This window comes from Penicillium vulpinum, assembly GCF_028829585.1.
Source record: "Penicillium vulpinum strain IBT 29486 chromosome Unknown utg000001l_segment0_segment0, whole genome shotgun sequence".
Lineage (NCBI taxonomy): Eukaryota > Fungi > Ascomycota > Eurotiomycetes > Eurotiales > Aspergillaceae > Penicillium > Penicillium vulpinum.
The window spans coordinates 8,168,413-8,179,881 of record NW_026643241.1 but is presented as its reverse complement, the minus strand read 5'-3'; the positions used below and the strand labels follow the sequence as shown (position 1 = coordinate 8,179,881).

Below are 11,469 nucleotides of genomic sequence, written 5' to 3'. Positions count from 1 at the left end.
AATTTAAAAAAGAGTCTTCAGCCACAGCTCAAATGGTCCTATGCTTGTGGCTGGTGTCTACTATGATCTTTTTCAGTGGAGACTCCCGGATGTGACAACTATGACTTTGGAATTTCGTTATCTTTAGAGTATGCTATTTATGCTATTTATGTGCTCTGAGATCTCCCTAGTATATAATTATTCTATAATATTACATTGACATGTCAGAGAACTTGTGTCTACCTTATATTTTCTCCCAATGGGCTCCACTTGTGCGTGGGCCTCATTTTCCAACAGGGTTTGCTAGCCGAGCCGCTGTCTCTGCCGTTAAGAGGTTGTCGTGAGAGGTATGCCAACCTCGATCAACTGTCTTATATCTATAATCCATGGATCTGGGTTACACAGCCGTATTTTAACTTGCCGACCGAGTCAAAAGCCCGCGCTAATATATTGTACCCTTTATTGTTTACTCTACTATTTGTCTCTTCCCCTAAACACCTTCTGTTGATTAGGGAGGGGGGGGGGTTCTGGGCGAGCCTTAATTAGTCACTACAGGAGACTTTTTTTTTTTGAAAAAAAGGGAATAACTTCGTTATAACTCCTGCAACTGCAAATCTCGGAAGCATGTCAAAAAAGCCAAAGCACCCCGGCAATCACGGCAATGGCCCGACAAGAGATAGATCAGCCGCGCGCATGCCACTGCATTGCGGTATATCGTTTGTGTCCACTGTGGAGATACCCATTTATCCTTAGATAAATAAATGCCTAACACCCCCTGCGACGGGATTTTGCAGACGCCATGCTCCGATGGTGGGTATGACCGTGCAACATGATTCTAGAGTTAGAATCGAGGCAGGAGGTGTGAGAAAGCAAGGCTAGAATTAATTGGCGCTTCCAAAATGACCAGTGGAAGGGTTATCAGCCCTGGAGAGCTATATATTGTATTACATGTCAAATTAAGTTCTTCAAGTGGCTTGTTTGCACGGTCAACGGCACACTCTCCACCATTTTGCTTATGAATATTATACGCCTCATCCCCGGTGATCAGATCATAAGATGAACAGGAATTTTTATTCAAAAATTTCTTCCAAGGCAAAGTCAACAAAAGTAAACATAAAAGTTTCAAGTGTCTTGCCAAGACTTGATAGTGCAAAGCGCAGGGATTGAGGACCGGTCCAGTTGGGACACAGATGTTCGATTTGTGTGACCTCAAAACAAAAAAAAAACACCTGCCAAAATAGATGCGTCCATTTTCTTCCCCGATCACTGATAAGATAGGGATCGTGGAGAGATTGGCCTGGAAGTGCGCCAATTTCCAACCAGGCTCGATGCAGATGCGTGGTTCAAGGACGTGGGGGGGGGGGGGGCGCACAAATGCTTCCTGTGTCAGGTACTTTGATGTTGGGTAACATGTCTGTGTTGCTATGTGTTGGCAATATGGGATAGGAATATATATAACTCTGGCCATATAACGGCGTCTAGATGCCGATGCTTATCATTTGACGTTAGGTGGTTTTTGGCTATCAGAAGGGTCTCATATGGTGTCGTTGCATGGTTACCCCGGGCTTAAGCCTTCAACGCGGGTCCCTTTCAGGTACCAGTAAGCCAATAATACTAAGCAGTTATTGATGTGGGCTGAGTTGGCTAGTTGGCTTCCAAATCTAGCCCATCACATCTTGATTACTTGTGGCTGCAAGCCCCCGTTCAGCCACAAGGCCCGGGGAAACCTGGATTTATGGGACCTGTTGATAGGAGTACATAAGTACTGAGGGAATTTTTTTTTTTGAGCTGAACTATTTGAGTGAGAGAACGACCTTCAAATTTGTAATTTCCTTTTTTTTTTTTGGGATCGCTCGTTGCATTCAGCATAGGCTTGTCATCATATATGTTTTGCCATTGACCCGAATTTTGAATGGTATATTTGTTTGAATTTTTCTTTTTTTTTTTACACGGCTATGTACACACCAGCACGACTACATTATACAACAAAGACAGACTATTCAAATACTCACATATTGTTCTCACAACTTTGCTGCCCAAACGCCGGACCAATGGAGAGACACGTGACCGCATGTGACTTGGATGCCTGGAGTGGGAAACTATATTTGTGGTTTGGGTATCTATTAAAGAAAGGGCATAACATATTAGATTTGATTAGGCGTATACATAAAATCTACACTACTATGTACATGGGAGAAAAGGTACCCGTGGACGCCAAGAGCGCTTAGAGGTCTTAGCCACAAAGGTTCATTGAGAGACCAATTTCCAAGTGCATATATTGCCAAATTGACAATGAAGATCGAGTATGCTATAATGTAGGAAGATACCCTATTAAGTCACACCACCAGTTTAGCTGAGATGTAGAAGTTAAGTGCAGACACCAGAAACCCATGCGGGATGGGAGGGGCCTAGAGAAACACATGTGCAGCAAATAGTCCTAGATAGACCAATATGAGAATTGTGATAGTAGAATTGATAAAAACAAGGACCGAGGGTCAAGCGCATAAGCATTGCAACCCCTCCCAACCTGTACAGAATTTCAAGATTGGCGAAGATCAGCGAACTGATAATTCGTAATTCCAGTGGTAACTTCAGTAATTTGTTTCCCAGCTTCTGTATGTCACATCTTCAATCCAGTATACGATGCGATAGGGCTGGCGGAGATTCATTGTAGGGTTTGATGAGCTTGCGGTCAACGGATAATGTGCTGGAAGCATTAATGAAAGCCACCTAGTATGGATGAAGGATCAGTTCTGGAAGGGAAGTTGAATATGTATGTGTCATAGGACATGGTTGGTGCCTTGTGGGTGAAGAATCGGGAAGAGAAGAAGTGCTGCCTAGATGAGATTTTGGTTGGAGACATCTAGCTCTGCGGGCAGTAAAGGGGGATAAGGTGCCTTCATATATAACGTTTTACCTATCATTTTCGTAAGGGAATGTGCGACGAACAGCATGGTTAAGCGGCCCAAGATGACAGGTCGGAAGAATGTAATTTTGTCGATCGGATAGTTGCGGGATTTGAGAGATATGGAAGCGTCGATCATTTTTTTCGACGGTGATCCATACCAGCGCATGAGCAGACCACGATACGACCCCCTCATGTTAGGTGGTTGGTTTAGAATAGCGCTCAAGTTCGGGGGGATATGACTGATCTACACTCGCCACCTGTCATTGTCATGCCATGCTATTGCGTGCTTGGCTAATGGCAGTTGTAGCCGGTGACTGGTTGATAGTGGGCTGTATGCGAGGTAAGGCACATGATCATCAGTGTTGATTTAGCAAACACTGGGAGCCAAGGGAGTTAGTTGGACAGCGTGCAGCCGTAAATAAAGGAAAAACAGTAAACCGCGGCAATGGTTATGGTTGCCGAGGAGAGAACACGCAATCAGTCGCTCCTGACCGCTCAGCCAAGCAGAAGAATACGGTTTTGTATACAATGCCCAGGAATCCAGACAGAAAGAAAAACCTTAGAAGCCAAGTGTTGAGCTCCGTTGAGGAAAAAGAAAATTTAGGATTCAAGCGGATGTCGGAGACGGTTGATTCGCCAAGATAATCGGATTGATCTCAACGGGACAGCGGAATGAAAGGATCCAGAAAGCCAAGACTTGAAAGACCCTTATATAACATAGTTTTGGAGTATCTGACGAGAGGATAGAAGAGAGATATTTATTTTGACTAATAGCATGCAGGACAATTATTGAGGAAAGTTAGGTAAGAGATATTGAAAACATGCCTTTGGGGAAACAAACACCCCATAAAGCAGAATGAAAAGGTATTTCTCCGAATGTCGAATGCCAACACCCGCCAACCCTTCTCGGCGTCTGGGCGCCTGACCCTTCGGGGTACTGTGCCGAACCCCTGATTTGGCTGATTGTACTCATATATTTATAGTAATCGGTGAGACCCTGTGAGTATTACATATATGTAACAAAACATATATAAAAATTCAAATACATCCATGGATATGTACTCTGTACAGCTTATCTATTGAAAGATTCCAAAGGATTATCTAGATTGGGCAATGGGAGCAATACATGTCATCACGTGCGTAAAGCTGTTACCGCCAAGACTCCAGTCTGCGTTTCAGCGCGGATCATCTCATTGCTGTCAACCAATCAGACACTGGAAAATGTAGACTTATCATCCTCGATGGCTCCTTGGCGGCTTGGCGGGTGGTAAAACCTCGTAATTCACCTGCACCCTTGACGCCCGAGACCACTCAGCATCTTTTGTCTCACGGTGGGACAACTGCACATATTGTCTAACACAACCCTACCCTGGTATGGAGTATGCTCTACAACACAAATGGGTCATGATGGGGATCTGAGATAAAAGGATCGGCAGCATTGCCCACAAAAGATTTTTGTACCCCATACAAGGCTCGACTTTATGCCAAGGGCTCGGCATCTGGGCGTCTTGGCGAGAGGGACTGCAAACAGCAGGAAATGCTCCTCCGCTGTCTGGCACGGCCTTTCCTGGGCTTTCCTGGCACTTCCGCTCTTTCAAGCTGCGGCTTTCCGTTGTCTCTTATAAGTCTCCCTTCCGCCCCTTCCTGTCCGCTCTATTCCTCCTCCGACTTGTCAAGAGCCCCTATGACAGAAAGATTACGATTGCGGAAATCATGCGGTGAATTCTACATGCAATAGTCGCCCTCTGTGCGTCTACCTTGTACGACTTTTGCTTTCGTCTACACCTGCTTTTTATTACCCTCGCCGGCCATGCCGTCACCGGAGATGTCATATAGTCCCGCCTACTATCAGGATCAGGGACCTCTTGGAACGACAAACCCTCGCAACCCAATCGTCACCCCTCCACCGGCTACCCGGCAATCCCAGGAACATTCCTCCGTACTGGGTCACCCAGTAGGCATATCTCGACCCTCCTCTCCTATACCAAGCCGCGAAGCCAGTCTCCGCACTTCCGGCTCACGAGCACACCGTGTATACCATCATCAGACACTGGGAGGATCTTCCTGGCCCGGTTCAGACACCCGAGAGATCGATTCCGGTCCGACAAGCGGCTCGACATCAAGTGGTGCACACAAGGAAGAGCGAGCTCAGAGCGGCTGGGCAGACCGGCCGTCATTAATGTCGGGGGAAAATTCCAACCCGAGCATAATCCGAGCCCGAAAACGAGGCATTCCGGATGACGAAATAGTCACGAATGAGGGCCGAGATGCTCTCTTGATGCTGGTAAGTGCGCAATGTAGTGATTTAATATCTTTCATATACTAATAAAAAATAACTGGCAGTTCCGTCTCACAATTGTCCCATTCTACTCATTCGCCGCTTCTCTATATACTATCTTCGCCTTCCTCTTCGCCCTCGTCGTCTCACCTTTCCGTCTCTGCTCATTTTCCCCATACCTCCGCGCAACGACATTTGTATCACAACTTTGCGATCTCCTTTCTCCTGTCCTCCACATCCATGAACGACTCGTTTGCTTGTACCCTCCATCAGTGGAAGATCGATCATCCTCGACCCAATCGACCCAATGGATCCACTCAGAGCGCGATTCAGACCAACCATCAGTCTTATCTGAGGCGAGTGAGGTCTATTCTGTGCTGGCTTCATTTTTCGTCCTGGTCCTATCCCCGTTACTTAGCATTGTGATTCTCCTTTTCGCATGGACAGCCGCATTTTTCTGGATCTTCTCCATGGTACTGGGCAACCCGGACGGCACCGAGCGCAAGGATGACGGCCGCACCGCTGTTCTTGGAGTGTGCAAATGGTGGCGATCATGGCTCTGCAAAGCCCGGAAATCATAAGAACTTCCAACCAGAGTCCGCCAGAAGCAAGCAGGCCAAGCAGTAATATATCTCACCGCCAGCTTGACGAAAGTTGCATTTACCCCCCTTACCTTGAAATATTATCCCACACTACATGATACCCTCCCCTCTTGGTACATGGTCGTACACTGGGAATACGTGGAACGACCTCGCTTTACTTTACTTTTACCCCTTCACATTGCTGATATTATCTCCGTCCCTGGTGGCTATGACTATACACATTCTGCATCGTTGATGCGCACGGCGTCTGGGATTGGCTTTTATTTTTACACGGCGTCTGGGCGGGCGCACAGTGACCTCGAAATTATTTCGACGTGTATCCATTTTATCATTGTGTCTTGCAGATTATCGGGGTCTGGTTGAGGATCCTCTCTGCTCGACTCGAGACTTTTGATCTTGTTATCCGATGAGCTGGCGGGGATTCTCAACCTGCCTTGGAACTGTACTTGTATGTATGAAACTTATCTATGAGCGGAGGTTGTATGTATGCACTGCTCTCGAGTGCGAATGATACCCAGGCTTCTTGCTTTTGATTCTTGATATCTGCTTGGGGTGAATACCTTAAGATTTTGCCTTTGATCACCTAATCGTTGCAGGATAAATGGCTAGAAGTATGTGTACTTTGTAGTCTTAAGGGCAAACTTGGGGTCATGGTTTCGGTTGATTAATTTTTTAAGGTACATTTATTTGTATCACAAGAATAGTCGGCCACTGGTTGACGATGTAGGATTTCAATCATCTAATCTAGTTGACCCAAAATGATGACTGGGGCGTTATATCCAAGATCCTACTTTGACATCTTTCTCTCTTCCAAGGTTCCAAGGTTAGATTCCATGCTGACAAAGTTTTTAAGGTTGTCATCTTTTGCCCAGATCGGGACTAGCATAAAATAGGAATATCATGCCCAGCAAGTGAACAAAGCCGGGGTCAACCGAGGCAAAAATAGTAAGATATGTACATAGTTATGTAGTTATGTACCATTCATCTTATATAAGATTTTACGTACGTACATAAAATCACTGTGTAGTAACCATCTCATATTGGTGAAATATACGGAGTAGGAATTTCTCACAATCCTTGCTTGGTTTTACTTGGTTTTACCCAACCCACATGACTATCCTTGTACATATATATTCACATTTGCAATTCCTGATTGTGACTGCTCACAGCTTTATTAGGCGAACAGCTTGGTCTCAGCTTTACCAGGGCCCTGCCCCCGAGTTATGTAAGAAACCCATGGCTTAACTAGCTAACTAAATAAAAAAAGTCATTGAAAGAACCTCCTCCGTCTTGTACTGCTTTGAAGCCATGCATCCCACCCCGACAACTGGAGGTCCTGACCTCAATATATTCATCGCAGCACCTCCAATATGGACATATGTGGCAGGGGACACCATAATCGGCAGTGTGAACCGCCAGATGCACATCGTGGCTCCAGATGCCAAGATCTCCCTTACATTGATCGGACGCACAAAAGCCCGCCTGATAACAGAGGGCTACCCATCGAAAGCTAGACACTATAGCGAGTGGAAGATTTTCGACATGCAACCACAGACCCTGTTACGTGGACCTATACATATCCCCTCACCCAGCACCCTAACCGACTGCATCATCATCCCCTTTTCAATTAACATCCCCGAAGCAGCTTCAAAATCGGCAGTACGCAATCATACACAGGAAGAGAGTTTGATCCCTCTAGGGACACATTGCATCGCACAACACCCGTTACCGGGAACGTTTGCCACCGAATGGACCGGGGCCAAGATCTACACCGAGTACTACCTCCAGGCGCAGCTGCAGTATATGCGCAATGGCTCGTGGCAGGTCCAGCGCGCGACAGCGCCAATCACGTTAGGCTACCCGACAGTAGACGCGGGCGGGATCCGGTTTGCGCTGCAGCAGTGTGGCGTCATGAGCCGGGTGCGCAGTCAGCGATTACTTCCCTCGATGCAGGATGTGGATTTATCCTTGACGCAGAAGACGCAGAAGATTCTTGGGCTATCTTCTGTCCCTGGATTCAGTTTTAAGGTTGTGATGAGTGTGCCGATGGCTATTCAACTTGATAATCCATCGTCGGTTCCGCTTGTTATCAGGGTTATACCTCAGCGGGATCGGAGTAGTAGTGACGTTTTGCATGTTGTGCAACGCGTCGATGTTATCGCGGTTAAGATGACTATTCTTTCGAAAGTTGAGATTGTTCTCAAACCGAGCGAGGAAAGTCTTCATAGGGTACCTAATGATGAGCATGTATTTGTCCAGCATTTGAGCAGCGCGAGGATCCGATTGTAACTTTTGCCGGGCCAAGCGATACATCGGTTGATATTGGGATGATGCTTCGGCTTGTTCTTGGACACGATGGTCTGGTGAGTGATGGGAAGTGTCTTAGTCTTTCGGCTATTATTCGGCCTAGTTTTGTCACTTTTAATACTAGGCTGAGTCACTCAATAATATGGCAGATCTCTCTTCGTATTGTTGGGGAGACACGAACTATTTCGATGAAGACAGTGGTCACTGTGTATAACGGTGACTCCAGGTTGTGAGGCTGTGCTTCGTTAAAGCCTTGGGCTTTTTGAATTTGAGTGGCATCGATTTTGTGGACAGAATTTACGCCTGTCAGAATGCATTGCGGGGACATATCCCGTGTCGAATATATAAGGTAAGGAGAGCAACAGCAAATAATTCAATGATTGCACGTTTGAACACATGTAATTGAATTGTCATGTAATCATAATTAACAAATAACCAAGATATGTGAGTATCAAAAGAATGAAGCTGCGGCAGCTTGAATAGTCACCGGTTCATATTCAGCGTCATCACCATCATGGTCGACAAAATCAGGCTCATTAATATCATCATCAGACAAGTCAATGGCACCAATATCCAGACCAGAAACACCACGAGATAACATTTGGATCTTTATCTCCATATCGTGTTTTTTCTTTAGCTCCTTCACCTGCTCCTCCGTCGTCTTCTTCAACTCCCTCTCGTACTCGCGCACCTCCTCTTGGTCCCGAGCATTGTCTGCCCATACTTTCAGGTGCTCTGGGTATCTCAGACACCAGATCACAATATCCCGTGTTGCATGTGCATCTTCTAGCGCACTGTGGCCCTGTCTCCCAACTTGGATATCATAATTGACCAATTCGTTGGCAAGTGTCTTCAGACTCCATGTGCGGTTGAGTGGTTCGCGGGCGTGTACAGTGTAAAACACCGCTTCGCTGGTAATGATAGAGGAGTCGACAATATTCCAGTGAATGATACCTAAGACGTCAAGATCATTGTTGAGAGAATGACCAACGAGAATAGTCTCGTTATCCATGAACTCCCATAATTTTGAGCGCGCTCCTTCCCATCCATTCAATGCTGTCCCTTTTTTGACAGCCTTATTCATGGCACTAGGAGTCACCCCGCTATACCGAGAGTCCCAATTCACGACTCTCGCTTTCGGCTGCACATAATTGTCGATGAGAACCTCGCCAGTCAAAAAGTCAATTGCACTCAAAAAGGCGAGCTCCCGGCGCCCTGCTTCAACTTGCACCATCTCACAGTCGAGGACTATGGCTTTCCTTTTCGGCAAGCCGTCTGATGAGCGAGGAACTTGGCGGAAATGTCCTGTCTTTGGAGGGGGTTTCTTTGACGGGCGCCTACTGAAATCTGCTAGGCCAGCCCGGAAGGTGAAACCTCGTGTGGCCAAACGGGTCTCTGAGTGACATCGTGCCGACAAATAGCGAAAGATCAAGTCTTGTTCGAGTGGCTCCAGGATAACATGGTAATTTGCATTCCGAGTGGCGGGTGATGAGGAATTCGGCGGTTCAAGTCCAGAGGGCTTGTTCCATAGGTCTTCAACAGGCTCTGCCCTCAATGGGGCACGTACCGGTGTCTGGGCTGATGTGCGCTTTTGAGCTTGTTTCACAGGCTTGGCAGGCAAGATATCAGAGCGATCCAGAGACTTCTCAAGTTTCGTTTTCTTTGCAGTGGGTTTCGCAGGCTTGTCAGACAAAGAGTCAAAGTTAAACTCAAACTGATCTTGGGGTTTCTCCAGCTTTGTTTTCTTTGCAGTGGGTTTCGCAGACTTGGCAGACAAAACCTCAAATAGATCCTGGGACTGCTCAAACTTTGTTTTCTTTGCGGTGGGTTTCGCAGACTTGACAGATAAAGGCTCCAACAGATCCTGGGACTGCTCAAGCTTTGTTTTCTTTGTAGTGGATTTCACAGGATTGACAGATAAGGGCTCGGGATGATCCTTGGATTTTTCATGCTTGGTGGTATTTGGGGATGGCTGTGTAGCCTTGACAAAAGACTGAGATATATCGGGCAACCCGCCATATTTCGCAGGCTTTGAAGCTGATTTCGCAGGTTTGGCAGACAAGGGCTCAAGTTGCTTTGTGCTCTTTGGTGCTGGCTTTGCTGACTTGAGAGACTTGAGATCAGAACCATCTAGAGGCCTTTCGTGCTTTTGGGAGTGCTTGAGCAACGCTGTTACATTTCCAAATGACCTGTCGCATGGCTCGCAAGCAAGTTTGTGGCCTTTGGACTCAAAATGAGCCTTGACCGCACCAATGCTTTTGAAGCCACCTCTCTGACATCCAGGGCAGACAAATAACTTGTCCACTGTGGGTGAATCCATGATATAAACAAAAGAGGAAATGATGTGTTTTCCAATTTTTGTAGCGACTTAGGTGTCACAGGGCTAATATGAAAGGAGCAATGGATGTGTGTATATCTTGCCTAATCGAGCCCAAACGTGGCAGGTAGGGATTGAGGTTGCACTTCACCAGTGACCGCTGCTGAAGCCTACGGGCCAACGGCTTAACAATATACAGTCGATGAGACAATGGTAAGTGTTAAAATTGTCTTGCTCAACCGAGTCAGTCAGACAAAAACGCAGAGTGAATTGATAATTGATCTCAAGAGGGATGGAAATTGGCTAAGCCGAGATTCTGCCTAACTTTACCGCTTGAATATTAAGGCCTGAAATATTAGGCTAATGAAGGCATTTGGGTGTCACCACCAATCACAACACAAGAAAAGAGTTTCCCCATCAACAAGACTAAAGGTTGGTGTTTTCGATTTGATAACTATGCCATTCATTCGAAATTTTGTCACATTCAAGATAACTTACTCAAACAATCTAGTTAATAGGGAATATAAACATGATGACAATGATATGAACACAGAGATGTAGCAAGTCACAAGGGAACCAATGCTTGGTTTTTATAAATCTACATGGTGTACGTTCCTTTGTCACAACAAGCTTTAAATATATATAAATCTGGACAGGCAATCTTCCAAGTTTGGGAGAACAAGTGACACAAAGCCTATTTATGAAAGAACAATGTAAAAAGGAAGTTTCAAAAGAGAAAAAAAAATACTATCAGAGTATCTTTATAGGGAAACAGAGTACTATCTGTGTTAAGACAGGTTCCAAAAATTGGCTCAATAAGACAAGCTCAAAGAGCACGTTAGGGGGAAGCTCCCAGATGCGCGATAGAGAGAGTGGAAGTGACATAATGTATCCGCAGAGATCACTGGGGTACTAAGCCCCATGCAGGACTGTTCTGAGCCACAACATACTTCGTGTCATTAAAGTAGGGTTGCCCCTAGTCTGGCAGTCGGTACCCAAGCCGCGGCAAAGACTCCACCTAGTGCCCTCAAAGATGTGAAGTTCTTCACAGGACAACATGAACCACCTTGCGGACAGG

General features: G+C 46.0%; 3 protein-coding genes across 3 annotated transcripts; 2 read left to right on the top strand and 1 right to left on the bottom strand.

Moving 5' to 3' along the window:
* Window positions 1-4,697: 4,697 nt before the first annotated feature.
* On the top strand, window positions 4,698-5,746 carry N7479_002926 (uncharacterized protein; the record flags this gene model as incomplete). The annotated part of the gene is made up of 2 exons (XM_057250623.1): window positions 4,698-5,171; window positions 5,231-5,746. The coding sequence occupies 2 exons, from the start codon at window positions 4,698-4,700 to the stop codon at window positions 5,744-5,746; spliced, it is 990 nt and encodes a 329-aa protein (XP_057115055.1).
* A 1,329-nt stretch (window positions 5,747-7,075) lies between these two features.
* N7479_002925 (uncharacterized protein) lies at window positions 7,076-8,056 on the top strand (the record flags this gene model as incomplete). Its single annotated transcript, XM_057250622.1, has 1 exon — window positions 7,076-8,056. The coding sequence occupies one exon, from the start codon at window positions 7,076-7,078 to the stop codon at window positions 8,054-8,056; it is 981 nt and encodes a 326-aa protein (XP_057115054.1).
* A 469-nt stretch (window positions 8,057-8,525) lies between these two features.
* Window positions 8,526-10,394, bottom strand: N7479_002924 (3'-5' exonuclease; the record flags this gene model as incomplete). The annotated part of the gene is made up of 1 exon (XM_057250621.1): window positions 8,526-10,394. One exon carries the CDS (start codon window positions 10,392-10,394, stop codon window positions 8,526-8,528), a length of 1,869 nt encoding a protein of 622 aa, XP_057115053.1.
* Between the last annotated feature and the right edge of the window lie 1,075 nt (window positions 10,395-11,469).